Raw genomic sequence first — 21,044 nt, forward strand, 5'->3', positions numbered from 1 at the left:
TCTGAATGGTATAGTGAGTACCTTACGCTACTGATCCTAGTCTAAAAAACCCTTCTGATAAGGCAGAGTTACATAATGCTCCACTACAAACTTACCACCTTGCCTATTTATTAAGTTTTTAAACCTAGGAAATTGCATTCAGTAAAAGCTGTGGTAAAGCAAAGCATTACTAATTTCTGCATGCTGGAATTTGCAGAATTAAGACTTATTTTCAACCCACTAGCTCAAAAAAAATTAGAGGGAAAAACCCCCTAAGAGACAATGAATAATTTTGGTTTCTAAGCACTGCTTGAATAGCACGCAGTGAATAAACAATAGGATAACACACCAACAAAGGAAAAAGAAATTTTAACAGATTCTCAGTAAGCATGTACCATCCATTTTGTGCAATCAATAAGGCAGACATCCCAGAGGAAAAAAAATGTGATTGTGTGATTCAAGATCATACAATAAAAAAAATATATATACAGCAAATTAGGCTGCTTGCACAGACAATATTAAATGTGACACTGTTCAGCTTTTAAATGTTTGACTTTACAACCTTAAAAATGCTCTTTTAACACAGTTCCTCGAAAATGTACCATTACAAAAGAAAACTAATCAACAATTCATTGCCAGGCAATGTGTTTATGCATTTCTAAATAATCTGGCATATACAGTTTATAGTTTATAATTCTTATGATTACAATGCTAGAATCATCCATTGCTTGGCTTTATATTAGCTTTATACAGAGGCTGAGCTTTACTGAATAAAAATTTCCAAACAACAATATTGGATGCTAACACACACAACGCTGCCCATACCAAACCCTCCTAATGTTTTCCATTAAAGAAAGAAAATGCACGGTTCTTATGAGTTAAAGATTCATACAGCTATAAACGTAATACAGCCTAAACAGCAAATCAGAAATATTACAGCAAGAAATCTCTGCAAACACACAATTCAATTCCAGCAGAGAAACAGTACACGGGAGGTAGAAAAAAGAAGTGTTAGATAAATCAATAAAATCTATATGAAATAAAGCAGATCATAAAGCAGCTACATGTATATGAAAACTGCTTTACTATACTTTACAAAAAATAAAGCAGTGCATTCAGTATATGCAAGAAGAACATCTTAGTGTTAACATTCTGGTAATAGTGACAGCCTTACTTTAGTGATACGCTAGTAAATGCAATGCTTAAAATGAACTATGGACATTCACCTTGTAACATAGCTATAGTAAACCACATGCTACCTGATCAAACCTACCTGATCTATGGGCAGTCTGCCAGGTCTCAGCCAGAAAGCCTATCCTTTTAGTGCATTTGTATTTTTAGTACCCAAAGTCCATAAAATAACTGCAACTTAGAGACCAGGATAACAAATACTATACTATGCTATGCAAAAATAGTCTTGGAAAATAAGATAAAAGGCTCCCACATCTGCTACATTAGAAGACACAGTTTGCGTTTAGCATGATAGAAAAACTTTCATATGCTCTTACATCACCAGCTTAGGCGATTTTCTCCAAGATAGTATATCTTGTCCACAGACTCGGTAATTTCTGTTCTTTGTGGGCAGGGTGGATTTTGTATTTTACTATTTTCCAATCCTTTCCTTCAACACTCTCAAAGTAGTGACAAATCCACAGTCTGCATCACTTCATCCATCCTCACTTACCACTTTTTTCTTGATGTTATCATTACCGTTTTCCAGTCACTTATCCTCATCTCCCTAGAGTTCTTTCAGCATCATCACAAAATACTGTCTCACCAATAACTCCCTGCACACAGTCTACTCAGTTCAGTCTCAAGGCTCTGGACCCTGTAGAATGTCTCCTAAATGAGAACTTCTATTGCACTGAATCTCGGAATACTGTACCTGCGTATAGTTTATTTTTCTTCTTTATCTATAGTTGATGAGTATCATTTGCTAAGTGCATAGAAAGTCATCCCAAGGTAAAATATTATGTTAATGAAAACGTTTTATCTGCCCTGATATAAATGTTCACATGCATCCTTGCAATAAGTTGGAGCTGAATTACCATTTACTACACAGCAAAGGCACATACATGATCAAACAGCTAACGCACTGTTCTCTGGTTTACTTAACAGTAAATTGATTTAATAACCTCACAGCAAAGGCTAACCTTTTGAGAATGTCTAAAATACTCACACTTCATGCATAGTATAAACGCATATTAAAACCAACTATAAACTCGAGTTAACTTTTTAAGGACCAAACAGTGTGGCTGACAAATATATCAATAGACAGACATAGCTGTTCCTCTTTAATAAAGGTAATTGTTGAAAATTGTCCATATGAATTTCAGGAAACAGATTTTAATAAATCTATTTCTGTAACAACTCATGCCTTACGTGAACTTAAATTGAAATATTTTATCATTTTTCTGATTATTATCTTTTGGTAATCAAAACAGAATACCTGGCTCTCTTATTCAATTCCATTTTCTACATGAAGATAAAAATATTTTTAGAGCATGCAGCATTTAACAGAATAGAAACAGATGCAATTTAACCAACAACATTAATTTCACACCTATATTCCTGCTTTCATAAAGACTTCTAAAATTCAAGCTGTTCCAATAATTTAAAATAACTTAAATATAGTGTTGAGCGCATTAAGATGTATAACATTACATTATCAACAGCTTTTTCTTCTATAGAAAATTCAATCTTCTATATAACTAGAAAACAAAAATATTTTATTTTTTCAAAAAGGAATAAAATAAGTAATTCTAATACCAGACCAAATAACTTCAACTCCTTACGTAAGATGTCAAATGAACAAGATTTACACTTCTTTTTAAGGGCATGATTGGACTCTGTAGTTACCAATAAATGCCCCAATATCACAAGAAAATGGCTTCATCCTCAAAGGACACCAGATACTATATAAGTCTCACAATTATGAGCACATTTACATGGATGCATGTTATTTTTTTATTGCAATAAAAGCCTTGCATCAAAGTATTCACATTCCTGCAAAGATTTAAATAAGAATTTAACTTTTAAATGTATATTAGATATATTGACTATAGCATGGCTTTGGATACTGCAAAAGATTTCACTGTTGAGGACCTGCATTAAATACAAGGTACTATGAAAAACTGCTGCTGTACAAGGGAGTATGAAAACAATCCACATCTTACTAGTTCCTCTTTATGTCTTTTTGATTGTACATATGTAGAGCATATGCAATAACATATAAAGTAATTTACAAGATTTGTACGTGCATATGATGACAAGTTCAAGTAGACAGGAAAAGGTATAGCACATCTTTTTGTAAAACTTAGCAAAGATAAGAGAGGTTCAGTCATCTTTCCAGGACTTTTTTCTTCTCCCCCTCTGAAAAACTCAGCACCATATTGGAAAACCTCAACTGAATATTCTACAGTATTTTGTTCATATATCTGTTAAAAAAATAGGGAACAGCCTAAAAGGCTTCAACACAGCATGGAGTTTTTCCAGGTGTGTGTATAGTTCTCATAAAATATTTACCAGTTTCTGTGACAACTCAGTAGAGCATTTCTATTTTGGAAAAAGATCACTAGAAGATATGTGCTTGCACTTTTGTGTTTTCACCTAGTCTTCGTATTTTACTCTCACTTTGCTCCTTACCTCTGGCTGATTAGAGATATTGAGAATGAGGGCCCACAGTTCAGGTCGGAGTGCTGTTGGACATCCCTGACGAACATATTGTTGAGCTGCAGCACTATCTTGCTCTGCTAAAACTGTAAGAAACAAAGCACGTAATGAATCGATGTAGTTTAAGACTTCCAAAGTTTATCAAACACTTTGATTTTTAACTTAACTAACCGGTTTACCATGCTGTAAAAATCAGCTAATAAGAAAACATCCAAAAGGTCTAGTTTCCACTATGCAATTTTGGAATAGTTCCCTGGGAAACAAGGCAATTGGTATTAATAACCAAGGCTGTACTACCTTCTGTCATAAACCAGCACTTAGTATGTATCTATGGCTGTATCATGGCTAGTTGCAGCTAATAGGCTGGCATCAAACAGAACAGCCAGCCATATATAGCCACAAAATACTCCTGTTTCACTGTAAGTGGTATCTCAGTTCAAATAGGAGATTGCCACTCACTTTGGGTTTTTGTCTCCCCTATTTTTATGTTAACTATACAGATACCTTCACAGATAATCTTGGGGCAATAATTTTCCATCTCAGTGTACTGTCACGTTCTCTCATTATTGGTATATGTACTCTGAAAGATACAGACTTCTCAGAAGATTTTGGTTTTCCTTCAGACAGACATAAAACAAATATTCTACTGTTGACAGGTTTGTTTAGATGGGTCATTGTTGTTAAGCTTTAGGCTACTTTGTCACAAGGGCCTCATCCTGAATACAGTACCATACATACCTTACAGCAGATTATCTCATTCCTTACTTGAAACTATAAACTTGAAAGATGTGCATCTTTAGCTATCGTAATCTGGTAGAAGTGTTGTTTCCCATTGAGGTTATGTGATTAACTGTTTCCTCATACCTGAAATGTCTTTCACAACAGAGAAATAGTGGGGACAATATTTCTGTGAGATCATCTAGACATTAGATAGGTATTGTACTGGTACTCAGAAGTTTCCAAATCTGTACCCTCTGATTTTTCTGAAGTCTCTCAGAAACAGCTTGCTTTTCTAAATTTCACTAAATTCGCTATTCACAATACCTGCCCTGACATGACTTAGAAGGATGAGAACTGGAATTACATGTCTATTTAATTGACTCCTCTCTCCTTAAACACTGAATAGACCAGTCTGTCAATTTTCTGTTTAACCTGCAGAGCTCTAACATAGATTATGTGATCCTTTCTTCCTAAACAAAGGCGGCAAAAAAAAATAAAATCCTACATTCCCCACAAAATTTTAGAAAAGACCATGATTTATCTCAGTGTCCATGAGCATTTACTTTATTTTTTCTTACTGAGACACAAAATACTAAAAAGTAGTTTTGCTATATACAAGATGGGTTTACTAAATACAGCAAAGAAAATTCCTCAGACTTGGCAATACCGCTAGTATAAAAGCAAAATTAATATATCAGTGGCAACCAAAGTCATAACCAACACTCAACAGAGCATGCAGTAGAATTCCCACTGAACGAACAGTTTATGCTCAAGACTCTTAAACTACATTTTTGCAGAATTTTGTGATTTTGCATATAGGAGAAGCTAAGACAATCACTGTAATAGAAGCTGCTCTACACAGACAAGAGATGAAGAGTAAGAATTACATTGTGGAGTTGAATGACTGGCTCAGGAAGTATCGATGGGGAATTTATTTGAAGAACAGAGATGGACAGTACCCTAAGGAATTCCTCTCAGATCAGAAAACAGATAATGAGGGGTAGAAAGAGGACCGCAAAAGGAGAAGTAAGAAAGAAAGGTTGCTGTTTTGTTACTGCAACAAAAAAATGGGATGGAAGACTTCTGGGATGGTATCCACTCTATTTTTTTTCTTTGATGGTGACAATGTTTAGCAGGAATCACAAAAGACAGTGAGAAGCAGATACTGATGGACTTCAAACATTCCTTGTATGTTTCTTCTATAAGCAAACTCAAGCTAATAAATTCTTCTTTCTTTTATCTTTCCCTTTCCTTTGTAGGTTATTTCTTACCCTACAAAAAAAAAAAAACAAAAAACAAAAAAAAAAACCCAAACAACCCAGAGCTTCTTTAATAAAAGCATTATACACAGACAAAGGAGTAAATTTTCCATAGTGGCTAATTATTGCAATATTTAGCAAATTCTGCAATTGCAAATAACCATTAAAAAGACTATTCTGATGCACAGGCGTAAATCCCATTACACTAATGAGAACTTTGTGTGCAGAGAAGGAAGTCCAGAGTCTTTTGATTTTAAAATGAAATTCAGTAGTGGTGTAAGTTATCACCAAAAAGTTACGTCTCTATGCTTCCTATTTAATTTTAATTAAGTATCTGTGGAGCTACTTATCCGATAGCTATTGGTACACTGTAAATGCTTGCTTTTCTGTCCCTGTCTACATTACAACGGTCTCTGTCTGTGTTAGTCTATCTGTTGTCATACAAATGGAGTTCGTCATCCAGTATGCAAAGAGCCAATCTCACACAAAGCTGAGATATCACTTATCACATGTCTGCACAGAGATGGGTGCTAGGTGGCAAATCCACAAAGCTAGCTCACCTCTTAACACATGGTAAAACATTTTACACTCTTCGAACAATTGTTTACAATTAGGTTTAGTCACATTGAATTCTCATTTGTTCTTACGAACCGGTTGACTACATGTCTAAATTTTTAAAATGCTATAATTTAGATGGAAGTTTACTGAATTCATTCCTAACTATTCACAGTTTATTAAAGATTAAATCAGATCCATACCTTTCTGTCCAACACGTACATGTTCATTTTCAAAGAACTCTAGAAAATACAAAAATGGTAAAAAATAAGTGAAAAAAAAGATACTCCAGCAAGTAATGCATTTTATATTTTTATTACATACCATTACGTTCAGCTGATTTTTACTGCTAATGTCACTAAAAATTACCCTGCATCAGCATCAATATTCTTTTTCAAAAAATAAGAAGAAATAATACTACAGAATTTTTTCTTGCCTGAGTGACACAAATACCAAAGCAACACTATACTACATGAACCTAGACTTTCAATTAGGTAAGTTTCCATTTAAAAAGAAAAATGACTTGATACTATAATGTTTTCCATTTATATATGGAAAGTCCATTTCAGAACCTGTTGCTACAGGAATAGATGCATACATGGAAAACCAACAGAAATTATGCACTATTTAAGCTGCTGTACATCAATATATGGATATTTTCTGTAATCTTTTCTTAAAGACAGTTATCTAAAAGATGTTTGAATATAAGCCTGTTAGTTGGCTTAAAATTTATTGAAATTTTCTGTGTTTTTGGAGACAGACAATTTGGTTCTTTACATGCTGAAGTGTTCAAACACACCGAAATTAATACCTTTTCACATTAAGGTGGCAATTTTAAATCTTCTCCAAATCTGTCTCTTCATATTTACAATGTTTTCTATTATTAGCTGTAAGTTGCTAAGAAAATCACTAGAATTATAGTTACAGAACAAATATTTATGATTAATTATGGAGAAAAAATACACAAATTGCTTGATAATTGCAAAGTATTCTACTCATTAGTGTTCTATTTAAATGACTGAAGCACAGTATTAGCTAACCAGGAGGCACTTGTGCTGAATCATCAATACCCAGCTGTCCTATATTTAAGCCTAGTTCACTGAAGTCTTCTTTCTGAAAAGAAACAAAACCATAAAACAGAATTAACAACATTTAATTCTCTAAATCACTAGATACTTCTTCTGACAGTCTCAATGCAAATATTTTCTTTAACCAAACTTAATTCTTTTAAATACACACATATGAAATAGAAGCTTTGGTTTTTAAAGAGAAGGAACTCACATCAATTCTTACTCTAGTTTTAGTTATAGGCCCCAGTTTTCATGTCAGCTATGAGCTACACCTGGATGTAATAAGGTGGTGAATGAAAGATCAGGTTAAGGCTTTCTAATTCCCAGCTCTTTTCCAATCCAGATGCAAGATTTCCTACTAACATAAAATTCTCAGGAGACTTATCAGTGAAGCATTAAAAGCTCTCCTATTTTCCAATTATAATACTAGTACCCAAGCATTTCCTTTAATTTACAATTTGATAATAAAGGGATGTAAAATTACTTTGAGAAGAAAATCAGAAGCTAACTGATTGTCAGGTTACTGACCTTGTACAGCATCAAATAAAACTGTAGAATTGAGATAAACTACATAAAGTTTCTTGTATAGAAAAAATTAGTAAGTGAATAACATGTACAGAAGTATATTTTTGGCACAAATTAAACCTGTGTGGCACAAAATGAAAACCTTTCTACTGGCAGATAATTTACTGTTTATGTTTTATTTTTCATTAAAAATGTCTTTTCATAAATTTATGCAAAGCTTATGCTCTGTGTTTTTACTACATATTTAGACTGATTTTCACTTTTAAAAGGAAAACCCTACCATGACACTAATATTCTCCCTTACGGTTTAGAATCTTACTCATGAGCGAAGTGGAATAGTTCTTACAGAAACCTCTTGAAAGAATAAATATACTTACCAGTTCTGGAATATCTTTAACTTTTAGAGGAACCTGAATTAGCCCCAGATGATTTCTGAAACTAGGCTGTTCTCCATTTTCATAATTTGGGTTTCGAAGATTCATCAGTACCTTAAAAATGGTAGCTCTGTCATTCTTTGCATATATTCAGAAATCCTCTTAACATCATCAGTGTTACAAACGGTACATTCAGCATAAAACAATTTCCTGCAACTATCATATATGTAGGCCCAAATTATCAAATTTTATCTCAGTATTTTCAGAATAAAAAAGTAGCCACATTTTTAAGGAAGCAACCATATTCTACTTTGAAAAGAAAGCTCAAATTATGAATAAAAACACAGAAATAATTTTAAATATATGGGCTTAAGTGCTGGCTACATAGTAATATCTTGACTAAAATTCACTTCCTCATCAAAGCTACTCGCCAAGAGTATATTTCTGATGGCTACAATATCCAGGATATTCATCAGCATTACTTATTTCTGAAAGAAATTTTATTCACATTCTTACTCTGGCAATCTTATGTAGCTTTCAAAGTGTTACATAATTTGCTACCAAAATTATTTCTTACTAAATAACAATACACCAAAATATCTTTTTTCATTTAAGAATAAAAATTAATTACAGAATTGAAAACCTAAACTAAGGATAAAATTAAAGTGACAAGGAATCATGTCAAGATAAGTAACTATGATCTATAAAGGAATAAAACAGTCACTTGCATACTGTTATTCCATGGGTACAGATTTTGATATTATAATATTGAGCTGGCAAGGATTCTTTTGAAGATGAGTTTCCAGCTCTTAAGAAATTCTTCCACAACATCCTAACTCTACAATTCTCAGTCTTGTAAGTAATCTAATACCATATAACCTCACTGCCAGACTTGTAAATCATAAGATTAATGTAAGAAACTGCAAACTCTGAGGAAAAAAAACAGTACAAAAAAAAAGAGTGACCACGATGGTCACTGGGTAAGGCTAAAATGAAGATGGATTTGTTTACAGATTCAAGATCAAATACACAACTTGGCTGTTAATCCAGTGATGGAAAACAGAATAAATCAAGTTTTCAATATTTTCAGTAACTGAACAAGAGGAACTCTTTAGAAATGTAGTAAAATGGATAGAAAGTTTATTGCTGGATTCAGAAATGCACTCAAAATGCACAGCCGTGAAACAATTTACACTTAAATCAGGAATATTATAAACCTCCTCTACCACTACAAAAGACATTCCAATAAACTTGCACTGAATCACTTAGAAATATTAGAACATTAATGCTAACTGATAATTCAGTATTAGACTTCTACATTTTATTCTGTAAATTTGGAGGCCATGTTAACTCTGTAATTCTACACTGTCAACATGCTCTAGATGATTTGTTTCCTGTATAACTCACAAGATATACAGATACTGATTTTTTAAAATATTATTTTCAATTGCATTTTAATCCAAAATCTCCTACTGTGTCACCATTAAGTTAACTGTCATCAACAATGTTGACTGCCCATTGTCCACATCTATTCTAGGCAGAGATGGTAAAGCAAGTTCTGTTTTACTAAGATGTTCTGTGCTTGAACCATGCAAAATGATGAGTCATACTGTCATTTCTGACTTAAAAGATTAAGCAGTCACCATTCTTTTTATTGGTTTGATTACAGACAAAAGCATCCAAATTCCACACAGTTCTGTTTCACGTTTGATTTTTCACAGTCTTCATAGACGACCCACAATTTCAACTGCATACAGGTCTACTATCTACCACCAGTCTATCAGCTTCACATATTGCAAGTTATCAGCCTAATGTATTTGAAATGCAAAGTTATTTAATAGATCAGTTGGAAAATTGCTCTGCAAGGAAAAAAGTTAGCTCCAAACTGTTATTTGAAGGAGAAGTTTATCACAAGTACAATTTAAAACTGCAGTTAAAAAGAAAGAGACAATAGCATTTTGTCTATTGTCCAAAACATGGACTCAAAAAAATGCCGGATTTCACTTGCTATAAAGGACAAATTGTTTGAAATACACTTAATTATTTTTCCCAATTCACATAAGAGACTATAATGGATACAAGTCAATGGCTGAGTGATTGTCTCATAAATGCTTACCTCAAGAAAATCTTTAGGTGCATAAACAGGCCGGAAGAGACTTAAATCTGAAATAAGATTTCAGTGATTCTATCTTAAAACCAAGAGGTGAAAAAACAAAGCATTTTTCCCATACCTGTTACACAATCCAGCAATTTCAATAGCATATTAGAGCAAAGATTAAAATAATATTATCACAGATATCATGGCTACAACCACCACATATTCTCCAAGATTATGCTACCGTTAGTGCCTCAGTTTTGTAAATCCCAAGTAAGTGAACAGTAGTCACAGGAAGCTCTACTTATACCACATAAATCTTTTGATTGAGCCATTCTTAGACATGGGAGAGATATGATATTCAAAAGAGGGGCTTTTTTTAACTGCATAGATTGCTGAATTAAACGTACTGCTGCCAAATAAAAAATAGGTACAACAATCCATGAAAAGTATTTGCCATCACAGAGGTGGTACTACGATACCTTTGCAAAGTAATTTCTTTTAAGGAACTTGGACATGAACTAACAAGGCAGTTAGCCTTGCTCTCCCAAAGGATGATTATTTTGTGCAAATGTATTTTTATCTTTTGTTACTAGTATGTCTAAGCTTAAGTATCCATAGTTCTGAACATTTTCTTCCTATTAGCCTGAGCTTACACTAAGAGGAGCTGTGCCCTAGTGGTATAAATCTCTGAAGCACTGGAATGAGGATTATTATACCATAACCTCTCAGTAATGATTCAAAGTTAGTACAATAACTTGAAACAAAATAACAATGACATTAATATTTATTTATGCATAATGACACATTACTAATGAGAAAAAAATATTTAAATCCGTTTAGGTTGAAGTGATTACATTAATCTTTGATGGATAAAATGTACATGCTATTTTTCTATGCACATAAATTAGTTGACCTTACCTGGCTCATCAGTTCCCATTTCATTCCATTTATTAAGCAGTTCTTTCTGTTCAGTTAAAGTCCTCTGAAAGGCACAAGAAGGTAACTCTTCTTTTTTTAACAGAATGAGTAAAAACATGCCTATTTCAAATACATAACTCAATGTAACACTTTAAAAAATAGATTGCACTAGCAAAACAAACTTTTTTTTTTTAATACAAATTAGCCCCAGGCTGAAGGTATATTCTACTGTAGAAAGTCCAAGTTCCAGTTCAAGGAAAAAGGGAGCCCATTACATAGTTTCATGTGCTTACTAAGGAGTTTTAGGCTATTTAGTAGTCAGTTTCATATTACTGAAGACTTTCTGCTCCTTCCACAGAGCTGCTGGACTTTGTCATCAAATTTCTGTCCCTGGCATAGTCATGAAAAGCAAACACAGCTACATCCTTTATCTCAGATGATGAACTATAGAGGTTCTGCTACCTGTCATAGATACACAACAGGAGAAAGATAACAAACAAAACATTCTAATATTCTACCCCAATTCCATGATTCTTAATATTAAAGCCTCTAAATTAATAAAAAACAAAACAGAGCAGATTGAATGACAGTCAAAATTAGCAATGTACCAGTACCTATCTCTGAGTACCAATTTAAATATAGCTTTCTCCAGCACACAAAGTATGTCTGCGCTGTGTACAGGCTATGCCCCTAGAAGTTATACAGCTGAGTATGTACGTAAAAATGCTCTATTAAGAGCAATGAACATAGCAATTATCTTTCCAACATGCTGCTCCCTCAAAAGGATAATTACTGCAACAGCAAAGAGGAAGATCTACCTACAGACTTCATCGTCTCCTAAGTTGAGTTGGTGCGTACATTGCCACTGTCCCTGAAAACTACTCTGTATTAAAATTATTTGGATACCAGCCTTGCAGTTCTTGATAACCATGTGTAAAAAGAACATTACAAGTGCACAAGATGAGGCTTAATTTCCAAAAAATGTCAGTTTGGCAACAGAAAGTTGGCAATACATTACCTTCTGCGCTAGTGGGATACTGAGTTCTGTGCACATGCTGTTCAGACTTTTTAGAATTCGCTTCTCCCAGCTTCCCTAAAACACACACAAAAAATTAAATTTTATGGACTTTCTTTTTCTTCTAATAGCATTTATCATGTAATAACAAACAGCTTTTTAAAGTCATATATAAGAAAGGATAGCAAGAGTCACTGACCAACATCTGCAAAACTGTTAAGGGAACATTTGCAAACTTATTTAAATGGAAACAATAAAACAAACAAATGTCACTTTTTACATCACAATAAAAAAACAGAAAAATGAGTTCTCACATTTCAGATCTCCAAAAAGCATGTATTTCACAATTACTGATTTTTGACATATGCCTAATGATCAAGCTTCCTTATATATCAACATTTAATATTTTTCAGACAATTACAAGCAGGGCAATCAACTGTGTACAGAGAATGCCTTCTCCACTTTGTGACCTGAAGAAAGTGCAAGTCTTTCTGCACAAAAGGTATCTTAGGTGCTCTCAGAAGTTTAAAAATTTAGCAATTTGGTATTCTTCAATGCTCAAAAAAATAGTTCTTCTAAAATAATGCTCATGAAATAGTTGTCTAATCAAAGAGAAAATGAGAAGTAGGCAATACCTCAGAAGCAAGTGGACAGCTTAAAGAGCAATCGGATTCTTCCACTATTGCATTAGACTTTAAACTCACCATATGGTCCCTAATCCATGGATAATTCCTCTGAAGTTAATGCCAACCAGTATTTACTTCCTTGTCTATTGGCTTAGGATTTTGCTTCTGTGATTACAGCAGCACTGGTGGGTCTTATTTTTAATTTAGTTTTCTGTGGGTGATGAGTCAGGCCTCAATCAAATGAATGGAAAGACTCCTCTTAATGTCATTTAGCTCTATTTATTAATTGCAAATTTTACAACAGTTAGCTACTGTCTAACCACATGTTCAAACTTAAAGTTCTGCCTAAAAGGGGCTGCAGTTTATTAGACAGGATGCAAATGAAGGGAAGGGCAGATGTTCAAATGTTCTGTCAAAAGAAAAAATATCTTGTCTATAATTGTTTCGGTTTAGCTTCCATTTAAAAGATCCTCTCATGAATTCTTCCATGAAACAAAATAGCTATCTTTCAACAGAAATTCCTTCTCACAATCAAGCAATCCCTTCACCTTCTCTTGTATAAACAAAACAGATATGAGTTTAGACTGTAAGGAATGTTTTCCAAATTACAGTATTTTTTATAATATTCTGTATAGTAACATTTGTCTTTGTTGAACTTCATATGGTTCTTGTTAGACCGCTCTTCTAGTCTAATCAGGTGGCTGCAGGGTGGCTCTCCCCTCCAAAGCGTCCACTTCCCCACTCAGTTTGGTAAGATCTGCAAACTTCATCAGGGTACACTCGATCCCATCAAAATTAAGTGGGGGGAGCATGAATATGCTCCAAGATATAAAAGCTACAAAAGAAGCACAGAGGAGGCAGGTGGCAGCTTTCTAAGACCAAGAACCAGCTTGTTCTAATGAGCAATGGAGGTCAATACTCGGTATGACTGACAACTGCCAGACCAGACATTAACCCACATTGCATTGGGGATGCAACATGTCAGTAATAAATCACTTCTGGATACTCATAAAACTGTGTCATAAGTCAGCTTTCAAGACTCTGCCCAGTAAAAGATGTTCAAATAAAAGCAAGCAAGTCAAAACAAAAATAAGGGTTACACAGCCTCTGCAAGTAAGACGCCCTTCCCCTCTTCCCAGGACAGTGCAGTTACCTGCAGTGAGCAGAAACAGAATGCAGTTTCCTCAACTGAAATAAAAGCCAGAGGCAGAGTTCACAAAGCCATTTCATTGATGGGAACAATACATTTTCCAAGACGATTCCTCTAATTTCACGAAGAAATTTAACACTAAGAAAACATGCTGCTGGGATTGCTGTGGTTACAATGATAACTTTCAGTAAAATAGTTGAAACTGAGGAAGACAGTACTGCTATTTGCCAAAAACTTCAAACATGTCTATTACAAATCAGATTTATCTTATCCTGTAGCAACGTCATTTATAAACCTTCACTGCAAGTAAATGAACCTGAGCGGACAAGAAATAAACTAAACAAAAATACATCACAACTGCATATACTACCCAGGATTAGTTACAGGTTTTTTCAGAATAATGAATCCTAAAATTATTTCTTCTAGAAGATTAGGCAGAAATGTGATTCTTTCAGCGTGTACCCAGTCAGACCTACTCTGTGGGTAGAATTCAAGGTGCCTGGACACAGATTTCATTTGGTACATTTCCCCTAATCAACATCTGTAAATTTTAAAAAGAAGAGAAATACAGAAACTACGTTGGTACTGCTGTCATTCTAATGCTCAGAAACTTTTAATTTGGCCTCTGATAAGAGGCATAACTTAATTTAGGACACAAGAAACCAAATCAATACGTGATCTAAAAGAGACCTGAATATCCCTTAATCCAACTTCTATAACAAGAAACAGAAATTCTTTCAGGAATAATGAAAATGTTATCAAATTTATTTTGACTTTAATAATTTCCAAAGAAAACATTATTCTGTATCAACTATTCAAGCACTCTATTTTCTCAAAGAGATTTAGAAACTGGGAAAGGTAAATTGACTGTTGAAGGATCTTCAGCAGTCACAGCATTAGTATACGTTGTATTGTCATTTCAATACTTTCAGAGTCTATTCGCTAGTCTGTTTCAAGAAAGAAAACTGGTAATTTACCTGTTTTTTTGTCCTTTAGGGATTATTTACCTCTTCTAGGAGAAACTACAATACAGATAGGAACATCTCTATTACACTTTAGAAAGTTCCTAGTACCCATGCTCCTATTGAAACTGTAAAGTTACTCATATTTGAAATAGGACTTGGGGAGTGCTCTAGCTCGTCACTATCAACCTACAGTCAGAATGCTTTTTAGATTGTGTGTCTCTATAGCATATACAACATGGGGAATCTGGTCTTAGCTGGGCAAAACACCTACCAAAATATCAATAGCAAATATAACAATATACTTCAAGGTAATTTTCCAATCAAGTCTGTTGTTTATGTATGGACTTTCTTCAAAATGCAAGATCTGAAAACAAGCAAAGAGGAACATACAAAAATGTAAATACTGGGAGGTAAAGATTTGCTTTAGCAAAGCTCCACTTCAGTAAGATCTTCACAGACTTGGCTAGAAGCATGGAGGTAAAAAAATCTAACAAAGCAAGGCACACACAGGTTAAAATACAGACAATTATGGTCTTCTGTCTTCCTGGAAGTCTGAAGTGCAGCCCACCAGGGACATATTTATCTTTTTGGGTCCCTATATTTTTAGATAACCAGCTGATGCTACTCAAGTAGAACACACTGAATTACTGTTAAGATTTCCTGTAGTAATATATAAAATTTCTAATTTTTGTGAATGTACTCCACCACTCTACTTTTAAGAGCTGCCCTACCTTCAGGAAGGTATACTGGATCACAGAAGATTATCCAGAGTTATGTTTCTGACTGCACAGATTTCAGATAAACCTATCAATTTTTTCATTGGTGACAGATTTAAAAGTAATGGAACAAAACTTTAAAGACAATCAAGCAAAAATAAGTATTATTAACTCAAACAACATGGGTTCTCTAGAGCCAGTAGAGTATCTCAGATTCCTTTGAAGATAGCTAGTTAACTTAATGTTGCCTTGCTCTGGAAAGCAACACCTTTCCCACTCTTACTGTGCTGGAGCCAAGCAGACCTAATCCAACAAAGAATTGGCTGCTCCCTTCCTGTTTTCTTACTCTTTATACTTTGTAACTGGATGATGGGATATCTTTTCTTATCTACCTATCTCCTCCTCAAGTTTACTTTTTTAACATTTCTCTCAAAATCCTGAAACAAGCTCCTAGCTTACAGCTAAAAACAGGAAAAAGAACTTGTATGGATTAAAACATAGCAGTGCAAATTCACGGTAGTCCTATAACATACTATTAATTATAAGAGTTGATATTTACAGTGTTTGGTTTGTTGTGAACGTTGTAAAATCTACATAGGACAATTAAAAGACAGCCTCATGGGAGGTATCAGATTGTGGAAACATTTCTTAATATTTCTTTGGTCTTAGCTTGTTATGCTTCTCTTAAGCTCTTTTTGCTCTTATTTTTATGTTGTTCACTTCATTTCTTCATTGCTGTTTGCAGCAGGGTTGTTCTAAACTAGCAAAGCCTTTCCAAGTGAACTCTGGGAGCAAAACAAACAGTTGAAGAGGTCTGCAATCATTTCCCCTCACCTACATGCAGATATGAAAATAGTCAATACGGCAGTTCAATGGATTCAGGAATGTTTCAACTCAGATCAGCCTCTGCTGGGCAGGTAAAGCAAATTAGCCAAGTTCAAATTTTTAATCGTAGAATCTAGTGCTAACACTTTGCCTGCATGAAAAGGTGTAAGTTTTAAGCAATAATTCTGCTGTTTAACAAGGCGGGAAGGGGTGAGCTACCTCCCCAAAACTATAACCAGACCAAATACCTCAGAAAACACCAGAGATGTGAAATAACCTGATGTTTTAAACAAAGGTGCTAAATATTGTGTCTGACATTTTTAAGGAAACAAAAACCAAGACCTAGTATTACTCTGCCTAGGAAAGACCTAAACAACAGTGATCAATCTCAGCTGAAACACAGGACCAGCTCTCTAGCACACACTATTAGAAAATACATATTTTGTTACATTAATACTCAAAGGTGTGTAAATATTAATGCCAGTATTTTTTCTACACTGGACCATACCACAACTACATGAATGGTTTACAACATTACTACTTGTTGCCATTAATGCTCAATCCTTTCCTAGAAAGCTATTTTTCCTTTTGAGGTAGTGAAGAGAATAGAGTATAATAACTTCAGTCTGCCCCCTAAAAATGAGAAAACAGAACCAATTTAAAGAGAAAAAGGGTTAATTATGAACATCTCAATATCTAGGAAAATACCAATATAGTTTCAATTACTAATTCAAAGTAATTCCAGTAACTGCTATCAAAGAAAGACAGTTTTCAGAGAGCATTACCCTTCTTTCCAGAACTCTGAAGTAGAGCAAAATTAATTAAGATAGAAAAGGATAAACAAAATGTCAACAAGCTCATAACAATGGAAACAGTATCTTAAACAGTGGCTGTGCATAATAAAAATAGAACATGACTTACATGGAAAACATTTTTCTACCAGGACAAATTTTATTGATAGAATCAAATTATTCTTTTCCAACTGTTGTCGTGCTAAAAGACAAATAAAATGAAAACATCTACCCACAAATAAAACAAAAATAGTCCTCTACCTTCAAAATGTAAATTAGATTTCCAATACCTAATAAAAGTAAATTGGTAAGTTTCCACTTTTATTTCTCTCCCCAAAGGTATTAGCAAGCTGTACATTTGCATTTTAGCCATTTCCAAATATTTGAAAAAAAAAAACCCAAAATCATCAAAACACTTGATTTTGTAAGCTTTTAACATTGTTTATTGCTCTTTACTCAAAAAGAATAACAAAACCTCGTTGTGATTCAACTGATCTGATTATGATTGTTTTCTTATGGACCTATTACCTACAGCAATAAATGTGTGTTTATATTGAAAAACCAAACGCTGACATGTATCTCAGTAGTTTTAGAAAGTATAATGTTAATTCCCTAACTGTGTATTCATTACTGTTCCACGACTATCACCATTTATCAGTACTTCCCTGTGAAAAGGATACATATGCCTTTATTGAAGAGTTGTATTTCAAGAAAGGATTTAAGAGGATCTACTGGTTTTGGCTGGGATAAAGTTTATTTTCTTCATAGTGGCTTGCATAGTGCTGTGTTTTGGATTTGTAACCAAAATAGTGTTGATAACACACCAGTGTTTTAGCTATTGCTGAGAAGTCATACATAGCTTCGAGGCCTTTTCTGTTTCTTATGCTTCTGCACCAGCAAGTAGGCTGGGGGTGGACAAGAAGTTGGTCAGCTAGGACTGAGCAAAGGAACCATGTGACATCATGCTTTAAATAAAAAAGCTGAGAGAAAGAAGGAGAAAGGAGGGACATTCAGAGTTACAGTGTTTGTTTGCACAAGTAACTGTTACGTGTGATGGAGCCCTGCTTTTCTGGAGATGGCTAAACATCTGCCTGCTGATGGGAAGTAGTGAATGAATTCCTAATTTGCTTTGCTAGCATGCGTGGCTTTTGCTTTACCTATTAAACTGTCTTTATCACAAGTTTTCTCACTTTTGCCCTTCTGATTCTCTCCCTTACTCTGCTTAGGGGAGAGTGAGCAAGTGGCTGAGCTACCTACCAGGGCTAACCCACCCCAGAGGATATGGATGCCTAATACTCTTAGAAATCGGGGTATGAAATTTTGAAACTAGTAAAGATAGGATTTCTCCTAGTCATTCCTAAACTATTAGAAAAACAGTCCTTTCCACACAGAGCTAAAAATAACAGTTACCTTAAGTACTGCATACACTTCTATAAAATAATAACCAATGAAACTGGTTTAGACAAACATAGATATACCTCTGTGGTTTTCACATTAGTAAACTGATAAGAATGATTATTTTCAGGCAGTAAATTGTGGCATTACATTTCACACCACAGAACAAAAATTGTTTAATACAATCTTTGTCCCCAAACGCTAAAGACTGAAACCCAGGATAGCAGGATAAGACTTACAGGAATAAACAACAATATAATTGAAAAAATAACACAATTTGTTGAATACCTTGTAAAAGAATACTGCAATATATTTCTAGGCATGGCTGAGTTAAATATAATTTTATCCTTACCTCAGATGTTTTGGTTAGATCATATTCTTGAAGCATTTTTTTTTACATTTTTATGTAAAAAACTTTTTTATTTATTTCAAATGGCTTTTATTGGTGAGAAAATAAAACCAACAAAGCAAAAATATTTTTCCTGACATGAAAAATCCTCATTTAATCTTTCATAGTCCAATTTTTCTTATTCTCCTTCAATATGCCTTAAGCTCCTGAGCACTTTTCACCTTCCTTTCACATTTTTAAGTGTCAAATATGTCACCTTTCTGAAGATCTCGCTATCTCTGCAGCCTGTTGTCTTTCATTGCAAAACTGCTTGTGTCCCTTCAAAACTATTTTTGTAACCCTAGGTGAAATGACCTATAGCTACACTTTTTCTTCTTCCCAAGAAAATCAAATTCTCCTCCTTGACATATTTCATATCGTCTCTAATCTAAATATTCACCTACCTTTCACTTTCATGATTGGAGAATTACTTGAGTATTTTTTGTATGTATGTAAAATGTCACATACACAACATTACTATTAACTTCAATGCAATTACAAATTTGTGTTTTTCCTAATGTATAAACCCTAGAAATTGTACAATAACATTATACAGAATAAATCTCAAATAGTGTAATGAAAAATCTGATATGAACGGTAAAATTGGTAACAACCAACCTGTGCTTTCCTCATATAAGCTAATGGTTCTTTCATATGCTCAGGCGGTGCTGCAGGATGACAGGGCGAAGGAAACCTTAAAAAGAATAGTATATTTTAAATGTTCAGATTTTTATTTTGCTTGATTAATTCTGTATTTGTAAAACTAAATGTAACTCCTTTCAGCAGAGCACTAGTAAAACCACTGCATATGTTCATGAAAACTAAAAATAAAAAATGTTATTAGAAGTATTTCCTCCTCATCCTTTCCTATAGATGCAAACAATATAAAGATATGTGAGTATTAACATTTCAACATGAGTTCTTCTTATATAAAAATAATGCTTACTCATAATTTCACATATTTGTAAAGTCAAATAATTCTATGAACAAATCAAATTTTAATAGTGTATCCTCTTCACATTATGTCACCTTTATGACTCCCTGGAACTTTTACTATCCAGGACATTATTTTTTTCAAGAGATTATATATTTCTTGGAGGATTTCCTTTTAAAAATCAATAGAGAACATGTACATATCCAAAGCAATTAGAACTTTGTGGTGTTGACCTAAGCAAAATTGAATATGCACTCATAAACTGAATTATGCCAAAATATAAAAGCTGGAACAAAAATTTAAAAAAACCAAACCAAAACACTAAATTATCTTCCCGTAGTAGTGCAGATTATTTCTAAACAAGTTATTGCCAAACATCTCATCCAGCTTATTGTTAATTGCTTCAAATGTCTTTCAGGAAACAAAATTTACGCAAAGCTTCTCTCATAGTTTGCCTGTTTCATTTGTTGAAACGTGTTCAATCAGTTCCTATCAGATGATTTTGGGAAATCCTCCCCAAATTTCTTCCCATTTGTAACTAGTAAAGTCATTCTTGTACTTGCTGCTAATTTGTTCCGGACAACTCTGTGCTCATATGTAAAATGGAATCAATAATAACAAATTTCAGCAAAGCTGTTTCTTGGCTTCTCTACAATGTTCATGACATCATGGTACTCTCTAGTTAATTTCAATCTTCCAGGACTATTTTCATTATTTTGCAGCTTTTTTCTGTGAACTCAAAGAAACTGTAAGTATTAGTCCAAAAGACAGGTAAATACTTTTCCCTTGAAAGATACAATCAAGACAACTCCTTACTAACAGACACATTTACAAGTATTTTGTTGAATCAAGTCCCTTGTAGTACTAAGACACACTGTTCAAAACTGGTAACTCTAATAAGCTTGTTCAAATTAGCACAAATAGATTTGCATAAACATTTATTATATAGTTACTTTTACAACTATATATGTTACAAAATCCCCTTTTCCACCTTGCCAGAACATAAAGGCAACTTACGCTTCCCAGAATTTTGCTGAACAATAATAAAAAGGGTATTTTACAAATTTTA

General features: G+C 33.8%; 1 protein-coding gene across 1 annotated transcript in view; it reads right to left on the bottom strand.

Moving 5' to 3' along the window:
• Positions 1–21,044, bottom strand: part of TBC1D19 (TBC1 domain family member 19) — a 70,785-nt gene that overhangs the window by 38,086 nt on the left and 11,655 nt on the right. The window contains exons 4-11 of the mRNA XM_080386231.1: positions 19,660–19,735; positions 12,189–12,263; positions 11,171–11,234; positions 10,271–10,317; positions 8,158–8,268; positions 7,226–7,298; positions 6,389–6,427; positions 3,625–3,737 (exon numbers count right to left, since the gene is read on the bottom strand). Of these exons, the coding sequence (XP_080242357.1) occupies positions 3,625–3,737; positions 6,389–6,427; positions 7,226–7,298; positions 8,158–8,268; positions 10,271–10,317; positions 11,171–11,234; positions 12,189–12,263; positions 19,660–19,735 (598 nt within the window). The remainder of the gene's footprint in view (positions 1–3,624; positions 3,738–6,388; positions 6,428–7,225; positions 7,299–8,157; positions 8,269–10,270; positions 10,318–11,170; positions 11,235–12,188; positions 12,264–19,659; positions 19,736–21,044) is intronic.

Source organism: Falco punctatus (genome assembly GCF_963210335.1).
Source record: "Falco punctatus genome assembly, chromosome: 1".
Taxonomy (NCBI): Eukaryota; Metazoa; Chordata; class Aves; order Falconiformes; family Falconidae; genus Falco; species Falco punctatus.